The sequence below is a fragment of the Panthera tigris genome, chromosome D3 (genome assembly GCF_018350195.1).
Source record: "Panthera tigris isolate Pti1 chromosome D3, P.tigris_Pti1_mat1.1, whole genome shotgun sequence".
In the NCBI taxonomy this organism is placed as follows: domain Eukaryota; kingdom Metazoa; phylum Chordata; class Mammalia; order Carnivora; family Felidae; genus Panthera; species Panthera tigris.
The window spans coordinates 44179363-44199125 of record NC_056671.1 but is presented as its reverse complement, the minus strand read 5'-3'; the positions used below and the strand labels follow the sequence as shown (position 1 = coordinate 44199125).

General features: G+C 40.7%; 1 protein-coding gene and 1 pseudogene across 7 annotated transcripts in view; both read right to left on the bottom strand.

The window, feature by feature from the left end:
* Nucleotides 1-19763, bottom strand: part of GREB1L (GREB1 like retinoic acid receptor coactivator) — a 175488-nt gene that overhangs the window by 29046 nt on the left and 126679 nt on the right. For all 7 annotated transcript variants that reach the window (XR_006210061.1, XM_042962687.1, XM_042962690.1 and 4 more), the window contains 2 exons: nucleotides 6248-6381; nucleotides 3003-3342 (listed from right to left, as the gene is read on the bottom strand). Coding sequence is in view for 6 of the 7 variants with exons in the window: in XM_042962687.1 (XP_042818621.1) it covers nucleotides 3003-3342; nucleotides 6248-6381 (474 nt within the window). In the remaining variant the exon portion in view is untranslated. The remainder of the gene's footprint in view (nucleotides 1-3002; nucleotides 3343-6247; nucleotides 6382-19763) is intronic.
* On the bottom strand, nucleotides 14568-15040 carry LOC122232703 (annotated as a pseudogene).

Below are 19763 nucleotides of genomic sequence, written 5' to 3'. Positions count from 1 at the left end.
GCAGAAATCACCTGGCAAGTGGCAGTTTTGCTTAGGATATGAACATTTCAATAGGAGTGCATATTTTCACTTCCACACAAAGAGAGAGTATAAACAGGATGCATTGATGTAGTCCAGCAGTTTTGAGAATACAAAAATCTCTTTTGTGTGGTTGGTGACTGGCAGCTACTCATACAAATTGAGATATAACTTCTCTGAGTATTACTTGGGCCCCCCCTTAATGTATGGCATGCTCTCAGAACAGCGCTCGCAAAACAGCTGCTGTCTAAAAGCCCCAAAGGTAATTCTGATTGCTAGCAGCCAGTTAGGCCTCTTGACATTGGGGTTGTGAGTTCAAGCCCTACATTGGGCATAGAGATTACTTAAGGAAATAGGAAAGGAAAGGGAAGGGAAAGGAAGGGAAGGGAAGGGAAGGGAAGGGAAGGGAAGGGAAGGGAAGGGAAGGGAAGGGAAGGGAAGGGAAGGGAAGGGAAGGGAAGGAAGGGAAGGGAAGGGAAGGGAAGGGAAGGGAAGGGAAGGGAAGGGAAGGGAAGGGAAGGGAAGGGAAGGGAAAGGAAGGGAAAGGAAAGGAAAGAGAAAAGGAAAAGGAAAAGGAAAAGGAAAAGGAAAAGGAAAAGGAAGGAAAAGAAAGGAACCTGAGGTCTTGATTGTGGTTTTCAAATTATGACCCAGAGGGGCGAATTATTTAGGACCTGCTGATGTATACTGACTTAGTAATTGGCATTTCTGAAGACTGAACAAATGACCTAGACTATAAATAGCTATACTTGATCGGTGTCATGGAGGCCCAGAGAAGATTCTGCAGCCTCACATCCTTTTCAACCATCTCCCTGCAATAGGTTTGTGAGGCTTCACACAGTGGCACTGATTATTTGCCTTTCCAGATTTTCCAATCATTAGTATCATTCAAATTGTTTCAAGACATATGTCTCAATGCATTATACTGTAAGAAGAGTTCAGGACTCTCATTTGTTATCCATCCTAGAAATTCCATAGTTATGTGGTCTATAATCATCACTTAAAATTGTGAACACTAGGGGTGCCTGGGTGGCTCAGTTGGTTAAGCATCCAACTTTGGCTCAGGTCATGATCTCACGGTTCGTGAGTTCAAGCCCCGCATCAGGCTCTGTGTTGACAGCTCAGAGCCTGGAGCCTACTTTGGATTCTGTGTCTCCCTCTCTCTCTACTCCTCCCCATCTCTCTTTCTCTCTCTCAAAAATAAATAAATATTAAAAAAATAAAAAATAAAATAAAATTGTGAACACTGGGGTGCCTGGACGGTTCAGTTGGTTAAGCGTCCAACTTTGGCTCAGGTCATGATCTCCTGGTCTGTGGGTTCGAGCCCCACATCAGGCTTAGGTCATGATCTCACAGCTCATGAGTTCAAGCCCCTGTGCTGACAGCTCAGAGACCCTGGAACCTGCTTCGGATTCTGTGTCCCTGCTTCTCGCTCTGCTCCTCCCCCACTCATGCTCTGTCTCACTCTGTCCCTCAAAAATAAATATTAAAAAAGTTGTGAACATTATATCAACATATGAAATATAAATTTTGTTATAATTTCCATTAAATAAAGGGTTTGTATTTTTAGATTTATTTGTTCTAGTTGCTTATCAAGCTAATACAAGATATTTTGTTTGCATTTTGGATTATTCGATTTAGGTTAACTAATAGAATACAATAAAAGGTTTACATTTGCAAAATGCTTTATTTTTTTCATTTCAATTTTAATTAATTAATTTTTTTAGAGAGAGAGAGCATGCACAAGAGCAGGAGAGGGGTAGAAGGAGAGAGACAGAGAAAGAGAGAGAATCCCAAGCAGTCTCCATGCTCAGCACAGAGCCTGATGTGGGGCTTGATCCCATGACCCTGGGATCAAGACTTGAGCATAAATCAAGAGTCGGACACTCAACCAAGTGAGCCATCCAGGTGCGCCGCAAAATGCTTTATGAACACGAAATAATATCTTCAAATTAGAGTTCCTGGAGATCATACAATCCAACTCTCTCATTTTGCAGATGAGAAACTGAAGCCCAGGATGAAAATGAAAATTCCCCAAGACTATGTGCTTTCTTTTCATCAAATTTGTGCCAAACTGGATTTTTCTTAACCCAACTTAGCTCAGGTTTTAGTGTGCAGGGTACACATACCATGCCGGTCTAACTCAGACATACAGTACACTTAGCTTGGTGTCATACGTAGATAGATATGTAGTTGTTTTATTAAATGCTTCCTAATAGCTAGAACACATTGGATTATAAAGGTCCCCAGAAAAACCTGAGCAGGGCATAAAGGAGGGAGTTAGGTTAGTTGATTTAGGAATTCTGGCCCACCCCCTCCATGCCTAACAGGAGGGTTTAGGAGAAGTAGTCAGTCCTGCTGCCATGCGAGGGGAGGGGGCTGTGCTCATGCACTAAGCCCTCTGTAGTAGGCTTAGAGAAGTCAGACCAGCAAGCCTCAGGGCTGCGTCAAAGCAAGTTCAATGAAACAACAAACTGTTGAAGAATCCACATGCAAGAAGGTGGGGAATAGCTCTATATGAGTACTAAAGATAAAACAAAATACTTTACCGACTCTAGACTTGAGATGACAGGCTAGGTAGACAGAAAAGAATTAGTGAATTGATGGTACCCACAGAGGACTGAGAGAACAACTTACCTTTTTTTTCTGAGAAAACAGATGGCCGTGTGCTAGATGCATCTTGAACAAGGTCAATAAACATGGGGTCAAATTGGGTCATCTCATTTTTGCACCTGCAGTTGGAGAGCATGGAAGACCAACTGCATGCACATGATAAAAAGGGGGCTTGACAGAATCTTAATAAACTGGCTTCCCAATTCGGGAAGTGAACATGTCCCTTTGTTTAGTCTTAACATTGTCATGAAGATCAAACCAACACATGTGCAAAACTCTATTAAACTCAGGCCTCTGAGCCACCTATGTGGGATTTGTAGAAAACAGAAAAAAATGGTATTTCAAAGGAGAGATGTCTGACCATTGCTGACCTTTAATCGTGCCACAAAGTGAGTTGCAACACTGAGTTCAGAGGCAGGGTTCCCAAGGATGATCTCAAAGCGGTACTGCAGCCCCAGCTTGTCGCGCACCTCCTGCAGCCGCTCCTTGGCTAACATCGCCAGCTGCACAGAGGGCACCCTGATAATGAGCATGTGTCCCCGCCCACTTCTGGTTTTTCCTGGGGAGCTGATGAGGTCATCCATAATGCTGAGTGTTTCTGGTGTGCTGTGGTCTCGGAGTGACGCCATGGTGGTGAGGGCCATCAGAGCCTCTGAGTACTGCTGGATGAGAAGGTAGCAGCGGACGACCATGCTGTGTAGCCTGGGGTACCTTCAACAGAACACAGGGAGCTCGCACTCAGGCAGCAGGACCAGCTGGGACAGCAAGGTCTTTGTGGGAGAAATACAGGCTAAGCATGGTGGGAAGGGGTTACTGGTCAATGGAAGGCTTGAGCTCTAGCATGACCTTGGAATCCACATCACTAGAAGGAAAAGCTGAGCTTTCAACGCCTGTGAATCAGAACCCGTTGGGATAGGCAAAGCAAGCTAAAGAGGCTTCGGGATGGTCTAGCAACCCCTAGCTTCCCTCAGTGTGGTCTATGGACCAGCAGCAGCATCCAGTGGCAGTATCACCTGAGAGTTTGTTAGAAATGCCAAATTCCCCCACCCCAGATATCTGAATCAGAACTCACATCCTGACAAGATCCCCAGGTAGTTTATATACACATTAAATTTTGAGAAGCACTGGTCTTGTCAGGTTAATTGTTGACACAGTCATAATGGATCATTCCTGGATCCTAACCTCTTGGTGGCACTGAGTTAGCATGGTGGTATTGTCAGCTTATTTCTCTGATACTTGACTACAGTAAAGAAAATTGAGACATTAGTATGTTTGAAAAATATCAGACATACAAATAATAATTATTACTAATAATTACTAATTTCAGGGTAGCCACTCCACAGACAGCAGTTTATCTTCCAATAAAGAAGACAACTGTATCTTCCCATAAAGTGTACCTTGGTGCTGGAGAAAACTTGGAGCTGAGTGGGGAAATAGCATCCCCTAGTGGTGAAGCCACCTATCACCTGAGCACTGCTTAGTCAAGGGGGCCTGGCAAATAGGGGTGTCCTTGAATCATCCCAATACCCATTGGTACCCCACCCCACCCTGCCTGGACTGCCAAGTAAGAGGGTCACTTTGTTCAAATTGGAACTTTTTACAATTACAGAGCAGGCAGAAAATCAATCTCTCATTTGTGTGTTACTCCTCAGAAAGCCAGGCCTGCTGGCAGTTAAGTACAAATGGACAAAGAGGACCCCCTTGCAGGCATGAAGAGGTGCTGGTCAAGAAAGGAGGTGCTAGCGAAATGAGGATGAGCCTGTGAACTTGCTTTCTGGTCGCCAGCTGGCAGCACATGCAGCTGGGTAGGCCATGGGGTGGTTTGCCTTTGTTCCACGTTATAATTCTATTTAAAGTAAGACAAGTGGTCTGCCAGGCGTGCACAGAAAAACCCAGGGTCAAATACCAATTAGGGTCATCAAATGAATAGCGTGGTTTTGAAGTGCTTTAGAGCTGGAGAGGACCGTGGATGGCCTGGTTTTGACCACTCCCCTTTCTACCAGAAGGAGGATGAGTTAAAAGGATAAGAGAAACCTGGCTACTTGCCCAAGATCATGCAACTGGTCAGGGACAGAGCTGTGTCTAGATTCATTCCGGTCTCTGACAACATTTCCTTACATTGCAAGGATTTGGTAGATTGGGGAAAAGGGAAGAAATCCTTCAGTTTACTCAATGCTGGGCAAGTTCTTCAAACACTCAATAAACTATAGCTAGTATTAGTTTGAGTGACTGGGTTGGAAGAAGTGAGCACACAAGATCCATGTTTAAAGCTTAATGTTTTTTGATGGGCCAGGTAGGAAAGCCAAAGTTAGAATACATGGTAACTTTGATCTATAGGCATTTAGATCTCATACTCTGAAAGAAGTATGAATTTAGAAGTGAATAGTCTTCACAAGCTGTTATGTTTGCACTGAACTGTAATTGTCGTTTTGTAAGTATTACCAAGGTTGTAAGAGAAGTTGATAGGATTGACTCTGAATGATGTTACCAGAATGGAGGGTACGTTCCAAGCTGGTAGATGAAGCCAGTGGGTGGGAAACACTTAAAAGGGAGACTCATGGGATGATTCTGGAAAGTAAGATCACATGTGCTGTGGAAGGATTAATGTCACAGAGTCGGTTAAGTCTTCTTAAATCCCACAGCTGCAAAAACATAAAATCCTACTCCAAGGCTGTTCCTTTTCTTGACACAGTATAATAACTCTCTGGATAGGATGTATCTCCCTGTCCTCATTTTTAATCTTTCTTTTTTCTTAGCAAAGTTATAGGGCAGGTTGTTAAATAGGTGGCTTATGATCAACTGGGGCCAGTTTGAAGAATGAAAGCTACTGAAAATTAGAATGTGCCTCATCAAAAAGAGTCCAACTGCCCCCATCACTGGAAGGTCAGACAGACTATTGCAGCGGAGGGCAGGGAGGGCCGTGTATTAGGTTACGTAAATTCTAATGCCTCTGTGATGCTTCAAGTCTATGATCCAAAATCAGAGAGAAAAAAATAGGAAAACTCTTTACTCTTCTGGAGTTTGACCTGGACTTGGGGAATAAAAAGAAAGCAGAAGAGACAGAAAAGTCATGATCTTTAACTCCCAAGGTCAGGGACTAAAGGAGACACCCTTGGAACTGAACTCACTTTAATGATCTAATTGCTCCTAATTTTCTCCAGTCTATACTCCCACTCTCATAGTAAAGTTCAGTTTTTACTGAGTCATCTAAGGGTACTAGCCTGTGTGAGTAGAGGAGGAAAGAGGGGAAAATGAAAAAGTGTAGGGTATACGGTGGGGGAGGCCACACCTCAGAGGAACTGGTCTTTAATTAGTAAATCCCTCTGCCCATCTAATCCCCTGGTAGTCGTATGCTTGGGAGATGACTCAGAGCATGAAAAGTGGAGCATGATAAGTCCCACTTTGGGTTGCTAGTTTCCTTTGTTAGTCTTGGATGATCACAGAAAACCTATGTGAGTAAAAGGTCATCTTAGGAGATGTTATTTTTATTCTGCCTTTGCATGGGATCTGCACAGCTGGTGCTCCACCAAACTTCCTGTGACAGTGACATAAGAGACTTTCGGCTATTTTAGATACACAAGTATGGCTAAAGTAAAAGTTGAAGGTCCTTACTTACCTTTCCAAGAGGGTGTTCACCATTTTTTCAAAAGTCTCATCACATCTCAAAAGTGGACTTGTGATTCCCCACTGTAGAGACTTACTGTATTCATTCAGGCCGAAGTACAACTTCTCCTCACAGCTCATGTCCTCCTGATTCAAAACAGAGCAAAATCCAGTGAGGAGAGGATACAATGTGTCTTGTTTCCTAGGGATGAGGAGAAATCCCTGCAATATATTATTTCCTGGAAGGTTAAAAAAATTGTGAACAAGTGATACTATATCAAACTAAAAAGCTTCTGCACAGCAAAAGAAGCCTCAACAAAATGAAAAGGCAACCTATAGTATAGTTGAAATATTTACAAATCATATATCTGATAAGGGGTTATATCCAAAATATATTTTAAAAACTCACATAACTCAATAGCAAAAAACCCAAACAATCCAATTTAAAGACAGGCAGAGGAACTGAATAGACATTTTTCTAAAGAAGACATGCCCATGGTCAGTAGGTACATGAATAGGTGCTCAACACCGCTAATCATCAGGGCAATGCAAATCAGAATGAGGATCTAATGTATAACAACTTGGTGACCACTGTAGTGAAATATCACCTCACACCTGTTCATTTTTTTTTTTTTAAGTAAGTACTAGGCCCTATGTGGGGCTTGAACTCATGACCCCAAGATCAGGAGTCTCTTGCTCTACTGACTGACTGAGCCAGCCAGGCACCCCACCTCATACCTGTTGGAATAGTTGTTTATCAAGAGGAAAAAAGATAACAAATGTTGACAAGGGTGTGGAGGAAAGCAAACGCTCATGCTTTGTTGGTGGGAGTATAAGTTGGTACAGCCACCATGGGAAACAATATGGAGGTTCCTCAAATAAATTAAAAATTGAATCATTGATCAATAAATATCCACTTCTGGGTATTTACCCAAAGAAAATGAAAAAATAGGATATAGAAGAGATATATGCACTCCCATGTTCATTATTCACAATAGCCAGGATATGGAAGCAACTAAGTGTCTGTCAATGGATAAATGGATAAAAAAGATACAGTACGTATATGTATATGTCCACACAATGGAATATTATTCAGTCATGAGAAAGAAGGAAATCCTGACATTTGTAACAAATAGACCTTGAGAGCATAATGCTAAGTGAAATAAGTTAGAGAAAGACAAACACTGCATGGTTTCACTCAGATAAAGGATCTTAAAAAAAAAAAAGTCAAACTCATTAAAGCAGAGAGTAGAATAGTGGTTGCCATGGGTGGGGGGGGGGCAGGGGGTAGGTGGGGGAAATAGGAAGAGGTTGGTAAAAGGGGTATAAACTTTTAGCTATAAAATGAATAAGGTCTGAGGGTCTAATGTATAATATAGTGACTATAGTTGTTAACACTATAATATATAATTGACATTTGCCAAGAGAGTAGAAATTAAATGTTCTTACTAAAAAGTACACATATATTTATATGTATATATAAATATGTGAGATGATGGATGTATTAATTAACTAGAAGGGAGGAGTCCTTTCACAATGTATGTGTATATGTATATCAAATCATCACAATGTACACTTTAAATATCTTACAATTTTACAATTACAAAATGAATGAGATTTTACAAAAAAAGAGAGAGGAATAGGAAAATCAAGAAATAGATTCTTTTTTTTTAATGTTTTTTTTAATTTATTTTTGAGACAGAGAGAGACAGAACATGAGCAGGGGAGGGACAGAGAGAGAGGGAGACACAGAATCTGAAGCAGGCTCCAGGCTCTGAGCTGACAGCACAGAGCCCAACGCGGGGCTCGAACTCATGGAGTGTGAGATCATGACCTGAGCTGAAGTTGGATGCTCAACCGACTGAGCCACCCAGGTGCCCCAAACAGATTCTTAAGTATAGAGAACAAACTGGTGGTTACTAGAGGGGAGGTGGGTGGGAGGATGGGTGAAATAGGTGATGGGGATTAAGGAGGGCACTTGTCGTGATGAACACCAGACGATGTATGTAAGTGTTAAATTACTACATACACCTGAAATTAATATAACACTGTATGTTAACTAAAAATGGATTTCAAATAAAACTTAAAGTAAAAAAATGAGATCTTGCCATTTGCAACAACATAGATGGACCCAGAAGCTATAATGCTAAGTGAAACAAATCAGAGAAAGACAAATGCCATATGATTTCACTTACATGTAGAATCTAAAAAACAAAATAAATGAGCAAAGAAACAAAGAGACAAACAAAAACCCAAAACTGTTAAATATAGAGAGAATGAATGAATGAATGAATGAATAAAGCAAACTGGTTTATTGCCACAGGGAAGGGGGATGGAAGGATGGATGAAGTAGATAAAAGGGATTAGGAAGTACAAACTTCCAGTTACAAAACAGAGAAGTCACTGAGATGAAAAGTACTGAATAGGAAATATAGCCAATAATGTTGTAATACTGCTGCTTGGTAACAGATGGTGACTACACTAATGGTAAGCAGTGAGTAATGTAAAGAATTGTTGAATCGTTATGTTGTACACCTGAAATTAACATAATACTGTATGTTAATTATAAATAAATTAAAAATAAATAAATAAACACAATAACCAATTGTTAAAATAAAATCAATATCTTATCATTTTATTTGTCAATTATACCTCAATAAAGCTGAAAAAACTGTATTTCATTATACAACCTGATATCAACTCCACAGTTATCTTGGGGACAGAAACCAAACTTCTTTTTCCCTTCAAATGAACTTAATATGTGGTTAATGTTGACCTGCTTTCTTAAGGCAGATGGTGACTTAACAGATGGTTTGTTTTCTCTTTGCTTTGTTCAGGCATGTTCTGAAGAATAGCATTTTTTAGGTTGGTACAGTCACAGGTCAGACTTTTCCCTCATGAAGCAATTCTCTATACTGATACATATGCTATATATAGAACTCTCCGGAGATTAACAAACTCAAAAATCCTATTACAAAAAACTTAACTTTTCTGACGTTATCTAATGATGGTAATTCAGAAAATCTTACTCTTTTACAAAAAATATTTATTTAAAAATGGAATCTATGCTTTTCTGCCTTCATAAGCAGAATTCCCTGTATTTAATTTATCCCCCCTTCATGATGACTCAGTCATCACTGTGAAAATGAATAACTATTTTGGGATGTGACACAAAGATTCCCTCAGAGGATCCTGAGATGTATGACAAGATGTCCTTAAATGTAAATAGTCCCAGAATATTAAGCAAGCTTTTTGAGTTCATGCATCTGTGTTTTTTCAAACAATGGTTTTCTTTCCTATTTTCTACATTAATTTTTCCCAGTCATTTCTCCTAGCTGCCGTGTGGCCCATGTGTTTTAGTCTCTATTTGTTATTTATTATGTATTGGTATTTTTCCTTTTTAAAAAATGTTTATTTTGAGAGAGAGAGAGCACGAGCAGGGGAGGGAGGGACAGAGAGAGAGAGAGAGAGAGAGAGAATCACAAACAGGCTGCATGCTGTCAGCACAGAGCCTTACTCAGGGCTCAATCCCATGAACGGTGAGATTATGACATAAACTGAAATTAAGAGTCAGATGCTTAACTGACTGACCCACACAGGTGCCGCTGGCATTTTTCTTTAAACACCCACAAACTCATTTCATAAAGGTAATACAGCATCTTAAATATAATAAATATAATAAATTACAAATAAATTAAGCAGTCAGAAGAAGAAAAAGCAAGGGTAAGAGAAATAAGATTGGGCCAGGGATGAAGCTAGTGCTCTCAAAAATGCACATTTTGTTAGAAGTGGGCTACAAATTTGTTTCTGAGCTCTTTAGTAACCCAAACAGATAAGCAACTGTGTGATTCAAAAGGCCCAAAAGATAGAAAATAAAGCAATATTTAATTGACAGCTTTTAATTATTTTTTCGTGACCCCCCAAACCAGTTATTCCTTCTTGTTGGAATAGGATCTTCAAGAGTAAAAATGCTTTATTAGAGGACCAGAGTATGTTCTTCGAAACAGCAGAGCCTTAAAACATACATTGAGCAGCCTCTGTTTTGGAGGCTTGAAAGCCATTTTGTTTATTTGTTTGCTTCCTTCCTTCTGGGTTCTTGGTTGAGTTCTGGATAATTGTGTCAAATGAGTCATTTCAGGATGAAAAGTCATTCATCTGCATTCTCTCCTTATCCGGCTGTTGGCACAGAGTCCGTGGAAAAGCTTTCTCTTCTGTGTTGTGGTCTTCACTTTCCTTCTCATTTTTGGTCCTGCTTCTTTGGGAAAATCTAAAATCCTACTCCAAGCCTGTTCTTGGAGCATTTTAATGCTCCATTTAAAATTTTTTTTTTTCAACATTTTTTATTTATTTTTGGGACAGAGAGAGACAGAGCATGAATGGGGGAGGGGCAGAGAGAGAGGGAGACACAGAATCGGAAACAGGCTCCAGGCTCCGAGCCATCAGCCCAGAGCCCGACGCGGGGCTCGAACTCACGGACCGCGAGATCGTGACCTGGCTGAAGTCGGACGCTTAACCGACTGCGCCACCCAGGCGCCCCTCCATTTTAATGCTCCAAGTTAAAATGCAGCATTTTGTACAGCATTTAACTTGCTGGATAGGATGCATCCACCTGTCCTCAGTGTAATTTCTTTCTTAGCAAAATTATGGGGTGGGTTATTAAACAGATGGCTTGTGATCAATTGGAGCCAGTATTTTATTAATCTACAAAGACTTTGTAGATCAAGAACTAGAGATACTAAAAATGGGAATTAGATGTGAAAACTTTCCCCAATCATTAAGTTTGCATTAAACTATAGCTCTAGTTTTGTATTATAAACCTTGTAATAGATGTCAATGGGACCACCCTTTTAAAATGTTACAAAACTCTGAATGATGTTATTCAAAAGAAACATGCATCCCAAGAGTCACAAATCACAAATCATACTGAATCACTATGTCTTTTGGAAAAATGTCCCTTCTCCTGCAAAAAAAATAAAAATAAATATCCCTCCCCAAGTCCTGCCCTCCTAATGACCCTCATCCTGTAGCTCTCCCTGTCTTCTCCCTGCTATCGTTGCTTTTCCTCCAGCCAAATGCTCTGCTCTACAGACACTGTTACCTGGAAGGTCACCAAAGACTCCTAAGGCCAAATCCAGTGGTGTGTGCCTGTCAGTCCTTGACCTCACTGCCCTTTTGGTAGTTCTCTTCATTGTCTATTTCAATGATTTTATCCACACCAGCTGCTTCTGTGATCATTGTTCTTTTTTTTTTTAAATATAATTTATTTATTTTTTAAATTTACATCCAAGTCAGTTAGCATATACTGCAACAATGATTTTAGGAGCAGATTTCTTAAGGCCCCTTCCCCATTTAGCCCATCCCCCCTCCCACAACCCCTCCAGTAACCCTCTGTTTGTTCTCTATATTTAAGAGTCTCTTACGTTTTGTCCCCTTCTCTGTTTTTATATTATTTTTGCTTCCCTTCCCTTATGTTCATCTGTTTTGTCTCTTAAAGTCCTCATACAAGTGAAGTCATATGATACTTGTCTTTCTCTAATTTTGCTTAGCATTAATACCCTTTAGTTCCATCCATGTAGTTACAAATGGCAAGATTTCATTCTTTTTGATTGCCGAGTAATGCTCCATCGTAGGTTCATATACTACATCTTTTTTATCCATTCATCTGTTGATGGACACTTGGGCTCTTTCCATATTTTGCCTATTGTCAATAGCGATGCTATAAATATTGGGGTGCACGTGCCCCTTCGAAATAGTACACCTGTATCCACTGGATAAATACCTAGTAGTGCAATTGCTGGGTCATAGGGTAGTTCTATTTTTAGTTTTTTGAGGAACCTCCATACTGGTTTCCAGAGTGGCCGCACCAGTTTGCATTCCCACCAGCAGTACAAAAGAGATCCTCTTTCTCCATATCCTTGCCAACATCTGTTGTTGCCTGAGTTGTTAATGCTAGCCATTCTGACAGGTGTGAGGTGGTATCTCATCATGGTTTTGATTTGTATTTCCCTGATGATGAGTGATGTTGAGCATTTTTTTGTGTCAGTTGGTCATCTGGATATCTTCTTTGGGAAAGTGTCTATTCATGTCTTTTGCCCACTTCTTCACTGGATTATTTGTTTTTTGGGTATTGAGTTTGATAAGTTCTTTATAGATTTTGGATACTAACCCTTTATCTGATATGTCTGCTTGCAAATATCTTCTCCCATTCTGTCGGTTGCCTTTTAGTTTTGCTGATTGTTTCCTTCGCTGTGCAGAAGTTTTTTATTTTGATGAGGTCTTAATAGTTCATTTTTGCTTTTGTTTCCCTTGCCTCCAGAGATAGGTTGAGTAAGAAGTTGCTGCAGCCAAGATCAAAGAGGTTTTTGCCTGCTTTCTCCTCAAGGATTTTGATGGTTTCCTGTCTTATGTTTAGGTCTTTCATCCATTTTGAGTTTATGTAAGAAAATGGTCCAAGTTCATTTTTCTGCATGTCGCTGTCCAGTTTTCCCAGCACCACTTGCTGAAGAAACTGTCTTTATTCCATTGGATATTCTTTCCTGCTTTATCAAAGATTAGTTGACCATGTGTTTGTGGGTCCATTTCTGGGTTCTCTCTTCTGTTCCATTGATCTGAGTGTCTGTTTTTGTGCCAGTACCACACATGCTGATGATTTCAGCTTTGTAATACAGCTTAAAGTCCGGGATTGTGATGCCTCCAGCTTTGGTTTTCTTTTTTAAGATTGCTTTGGCTATTTGGGGTCTTTTCTGGTTCCATACAAATTTTAGGATTATTTGTTCTAGCTCTGTGAAGAATGCTGGTGTTATTTTGGTAGGGATTGCCGTGATCATTGTTCTTAACAAATATTCCAAAACTATGTCATAAAGCACCATAAAGTAGAAACTCCAAATGTGCATATGCAATAGTGCACTCATCTCAGCCTTAACTCATTCAAATTCCACCTCATCTGCTCTCCACAGATCACTGTTCCTCTTGAACTTTTTCTTCAACTAAAGGCATCACCTCAAAGACATCTCTGACTGCTGCCTCTTCCCCAATAAAAAAATCCTAGGTGGGGCGCCTGGGTGGCTCAGTCAGGTAGGCAGTTAAGCATCTGGCTCTTGGGTTTGGCTCAGGTCATGATGTTCGTGGGATTGAGCCCCAAGGGCCCCACACATTGACAGTGTGCAGCCTGCTTGGGATTCTCTCTCTCTCTGCCCCTCCCCCATTAGCAAGCACACACACACTCTCTTTCTCAAGATAAATAAACTAAAAAAAAAAATCCTAAAAAATTGACCATTTCTCCCATACTTCTTCTTGCTAGGACCACTATGTATTTGTTAATTTTAATCTGAATGATCAGAAAAGTCAAATGACTGATCTCCCTATTTTTTAAAAAGTTTATTTATTTTGAGAGAGAAAGTGCAAGCAGGAGAGGGGCAGAAAGAGAGGGAGAGAGAGAATCCCAAGCAGGCTCTGCACTGCCAGCTCACAGCCCAATGTGGGGCTTGAGCTCACAAACTGTGAGCTGAAGTCGGACACTTAGACTGAGCCACCCAGGCACCCCAACTGATCTATTTTTAATCACTTTGATTTGACTTCTATCATTAATGAAGTGCCTTAAATTGCAACCTCTCAGCATCTCCTAAAGCTGAACATATGTGTTCATTCCCACATATACACCTGACAAAAATACATACCTGTGTCTACTAAAAGGCATGTGCTAGAATGTTTATAGCAGCACTATTTGAAATAAATGAATGGGATGGATAAATGAATTGTGGTGTTCTCCCAGTGTAATCCATATATGGCAATAAGAACGTTTTATGACTCATGCAAAATAGAGAAGAATTCACAAACAATGCTGAGTAAAAGAAGCTATATACAAAAGAATGCAAACTGCATGATTCCATTTATTTCAAGTTCAAAACTGGGCAAACTAAATGTAGGGTGGAAGAGGCCAGAAGAGTGTTACCCTTTGGTGGGCAATGCCTGTCTTCTGGGGGTAGTGGTAATGTTCTATTTTTTCATCTTGGGTGCTGATTCTAAAGGTGCTTTCAGTTTGTGAAAATTCATCAAGTTGTGCATTTACATTGTTAGTATAAAAGAAATACGTGCATTCTGATAATACAATTGACTCTTGAACAACATAAGTTTGAACTGCATAGGTCCACTTACACAAGGTTTTGTTTTGTTTTCTGCAAAAAGCTTTGTTTCCATTCGGTGCAGGGCTTGGGGGAGGACTTCAGGGGGATTAAAAAGCTGCCTAGTGGCTGCAGGGAGAGGCTCAGGCAGAAGTCCTGACATCCAGTGGGATGCACATGGGTCCCTCAAAAGCCATTGAGCTCCAAAGGCTCTCAGCTATCATGCTTGAAAGTAAGCCTTTGGAAGAGATACTCATCCAGCCTAGCTTTGGGGGCCAGCCAGCCTGCAGAAGTGACTCAGGTGGTCATCCAACTTTTTGATGGGTTTCACTTCTTCATCTAGGAAGTGGTTCTCCAGGAAGTCACAGAGATGGGGATTTGTGTGGGCAGAACCCAGAACATGCAGATCCAGAAGGGCCTGCTTCGGATTCTTTTCCAAGACCATGGCATCCAGTATTTTACCCTACTCATCTTGACAGGGCTTCTGCACATCCTGAAAAAGGGCATGGCTGCCATGCTGATTTTGTATCTTCAAGAGACTCTCAGCCCTCCAGAGCCACATGGTTGAGGTTGGAATAGAAGCTCAGAGAGATGTAGGTGTTAGAGCCCTGCAGATGAATGTTGGCCAGGCAGTTGAAGGCGGCCTCCACCTTAATGGAATCATTCTGACAAATCCAGGAGCTCATGGTTGATTGGCAATAAGGAAGGAGCTAAGCTCAAAAACTGGTCCTAGCTACTCCTGGAGCCAGAAGGCGGTGAGAAGATGGTTCTGGAGGTTGTGACTGGAAAAGAGGTTGGAGGGTGGGTGGAGGGTGGAAGAAGGGGCATCCCTGGGTCTGTTCTGTCTAAACACTGTTGAAGCAAGAGACAGATCTGCAAGACTGGCAGTCGCTCTGCCTATATGCAGATTCTTTACAGTATTGTGAATGTATTTTCTCTTCCTTACAACTTTCTTAATGTTTTCTTTTCTCTAGCTTACTTTATTGTAATAATACATTATATAATAATATGACATACAAAATAGGTGTTATGTTATCGGTAAGGCTTCTGGTCAACAGTAGCCCATTAGTAAAGTTTTGGGGGAGTCAAAATTATATGCGAATTTTCAACTGAGCAGGGGTGGGTCCTCCTGAACCCTGTGTTGTTCAAGGCTCAACCATATTTTTTTTTTAATTTTTTTTAACGTTTATTTATTTTTGAGACAGAGAGAGACAGAGCATGAACGGGGGAGGGTCAGAGAGAGGGAGACACAGAATCTGAAACAGGCTCCAGGCTCTGAGCTGTCAGCACAGAGCTCGACGCGGGGCTCGAACTCACGGACCGCGAGATCATGACCTGAGCCGAAGTCGGACGCTTAACCGACTGAGCCACCCAGGCACCCCAAGGCTCAACCATATTTTTAATAATACCATGCCCTTACAAGAAAATCATTAATGCCTTTGTAATAAGTGTAAACTTTTCCAGCCTGGGACTTCAAGCTTCCGTGTATATAGTCCCAAGTTTCTTTTCATCCTCCTAGTGTTCGCTGAAAAATCCCTGTTTCCTCCTCTGTGGTGCTGCCCGAGCTGTCTGCTCTCAGGAGAGCCCACACCTCAGTCTGTCTGCTCCTTCCTTCCTCTCTTGCAAGGCCCATCCACTGTGCTCTCTCCATGTCGCATTTTCTAATGCTCTTAAGTGGGTGGGACTTCTCCCTCATTTCAATCCCCAGAGCATTTTGATTTTTTAAAATTGTCTTATTCCAGGGGTGCCTGGGTGGCTCAGTTGGTTAAGCATCTGACTTCAGCTCAGGTCATTATCTCACAGTTCATGGCTTTGAGCCTGCGTTGGGCTATGTGCTGACAGCCCAGAGCCTGTAGCCCGCTTCAGATTGTGTCTCCCTCTCTCTCTGCCCCTCCCCCACTCATGCTCTGTCTCTCTTTGTCTTTCAAAAATAAATACACATTAAAAATTATTTTTTAATTTATAAAATTGTCTTCTTCCAGCTATTATTTTTGCAAATAAAAATTGTATATATTTAAGGTATACAATGTGGTATTTTTTCTTTTTTTGAAATTGAGACATAATTGACATGTAACACTGTATTAGTTTTCAGGGGTACAACAAAATGATTCTGTTTATATATAGGCATACCTTGGAGATTTGAGGGTTTGGATGCAGACCACCACAATAAACAGGCATTACAATCAAATGAGTCAAATGAATTTTTTGGTTTCCCTGTACATACGAAAGTTATGTTTACACTGTACTGTAGTCTATTAAGTGTACAATAGCATTATGTTTAAAAAACAATGTACATACCTTAATTAAAAGATACTTTATTGCTTAAAAATGCTAACCATCATCTGAACTTTCAGCAAATCATAATCTTTTTGCCGGTGGAGGGTCTTGCCTTGATTTTGATGGCTATTGACTGATTTGGTTGGTGGTTGTTGAAGGCTGGGGTGCCTGTGACAATTTCTTAACACAAGACAACAATGAAGCTTGCCACATTGAATGACTCTTCCTTTCATGAGTGACTTCTCTGTAGCAAGTGATGCTGTTTGATAGCATTTTGCCCCCAGTAGAACTTCTTTCAAAATTGGAGTCAATCCTCTCAAACCCTGCCACTGCTTTATCAACTAAGTTCATGTAATATTCTAAATCCTTTGTTGTCATTTCAACAATCTCCACAGCATCTTCACCAGGAGTAGTTTCCTTCTCAAGACACCACTTTCTTTGTTCACCCGTCAGAAGCAACTCCTCATCCATTCAATTTTTATCATGAGATTGCAACAATTCAGTCTCATCTTCAGGTTCTACTTTTAATTTTAGTTCTTTGCTATTTCCACCACATCTGCAGTGACTTCCTCCACTGAAGTCTTGAACCCCTCAAAGTCATCCACGGGGGTTGTAATCAACTTCTTCCAAACTCCTGGTAATGCTGATATTTTGACCTCTTCCCATGAATCATGAATGTTCTTAATCACCTAGAATGGTGAATCCTTTCCAGAATGTTTTCAACTAACTTTGCCCATTTCCATCAGAGGAATCACTGTCTATGGCAGCCATAGCCTTATGAAATGTATTTTCCTAAATCATAAGAAGTTACTCCTTGACCCATGTGCTGCATAATGGATGTTGTGTTAGTAGTCATGAAAACCACATTCATCTTATTGTACATCTCCATCAGAGCTCTTAGGTTAGTATATACATTGTCAATGAGCAGTAATATATTGAAAGGAATCTTTTTTTTCTGGGCAGTAGGTCTCATCAGTGGGCTTAAAATATTCAATCAACCATGTTGTAAACAGATGTGCTGTCAACCAGGCTTTGTTGTTACATTTAGAGAACACAGACAAGAGTAGATTTAGCATAATTCTTCAGGGCCCTAGGATTTTCAGGATGCTCAATGAGCATTGGCTTCAACTTAAAGTCACCAGCTGCAGTAGCCCCTAACAAGACAGTCAGATTGTCCTTTGGAGCTTTGAAGGCAGTCATTGACTTCTCTCTAGCTATGAAAGACATAGAAGGCGTCTTCTTCCAATAGATGGCTGTTCCATCTACATTGAAAATTTGTTTCACGTAGCCACCTTCATTAATAATCTAGGTCTTTTGGATAACTTGCTGCAGCCTCTATATCAGCACTTGCTGCACTTTAATGTTATGCAGAAGGCATAAGCTTTCTTAAGCTTTATGATCTAACCTCTGGTAGTTTCCAATCTTTCTTCTGCAGCTTCCTTACCTCTCTCAGTCTTCCCAGAATTGAAGACAGTTAGGGCCTTGGTCTGGATTAGGCTTTGGCTTAAGGGAACGTGGTGGCTGATAGGATCTTCTATCTAGATCATTCAGATCTTCTCCATATCAGCAATAAGGTGTTTTACTTTCTTATTATTCATGTGTTCACCGGGTTAGCACTTTTTTTGAGAGAGAGAGAGAGAGAGAGAGAGAGAGAGCAAGAGCGAGTGTTGGGGAGGGGCAGAGGGAGAGGGAAAGAGAATCTTAAGCAGTCTCCATGTCCAGCACAGAGCCCAATGCAGGGCTCGATCTCACAACCCTGAGATTGCGACCTGAGCTGAAATCAAGTCAGATGCTTAACTGACTAAGCCTGCCAGGTGCCTTTTAATTTCCTTCAAGAACTTTTCTTTTATATTCATAACATGGCTGTTTGGAGCAAGAGGCCTAGCTTTCAGCCTGTCTCAGCTTTTGACTTGTCTTCCTCACTAAGCTTAATCATGTCTAGCTTTTGATTTAAAGTGAGAGATGTGCAACTCTTCCCATCACTTGAACACTTAGCGGCCATTGTAGGGTTATTGATTGGCCAAATTTCAATATTGGTGTGTATCCAGAAATAGGGAGGCCTAAGGAGAGGGAGAGAGAGGGGAATGGCCAGTTGGTGGAGCAGTTAGAACACACACACACATTTATCGATTAAGTCCATGTTCTTACATAGGTGTGGTTTGTGGCACCGTAAAACAATTACAATAGTAACATCAAAGATCAGTGATTATAGATCAGCATAACAAATACAATAATAATGAAAAAATTTTAAATATTGTGAGAATTACCAAATGTGACATAGAGACCCAAAGTGAGTAAATGCTGTTTGAAAAAATGGCACCAATAGACCTCCTTGATACAGGATTGCCACAAATCTTCATTTGTAAAAATGAAATATCTGCAAAGTACAATAAAGCAAAGCACAACAAAACAAGGTATGCCTATATATGTGTGCAATATACATATATATATTGCAAAATGATCACCACAGGAAGTCCAGTTAACATCCATCAGCACATATAGTTATAATTCTTTTTCTCTGGTGATGTGATCTTCTAAGGCCTTAGCAACTTTCAAATATACCATACAGTATTAACTATAGTCATCATGCTGTACATTACATCCCCAGGACTTACTTGTTATTATTTTTATATAATTTACTGTCAAATTGGCTTACATACAACACCCAGGGCTCATCCCAACAAGCACCCTCCTCAACGCCCATCACCCATTTTTCCCCTCTCCCCCATCCTCCCAATCCCTCTCAGTCTATTCTCTGTATTTAAGAGTCTCTTGTGGTTTGCCTCCCTCCCTCTCTGTAACTATTTTTTTCCCCTTCCCTTCCCCCATGGTCTTCTGTTAAGTTTCTCAAGATCCACATATGAGTGACAACATATATCTGTCCTCTGACTGACATATTTCACTCAGCATCATACCTTCTAGTTCCATCCACGTTGCTGCAAATGGCAGGATTTCATTCTTTCTCATTGCCAAGTAGTAGTCCATTGTATATATACACTACATCTTTATCCATTCATCAGTTGATGGACATTTAGGCTCTTTCCATAATTTGGCTATTGTTGAAGTGCTGCTATAAACATTGGGGTACAAGTGCCCCTATGCATCAGCACTCCTTTACTCCTTGGGTAAATT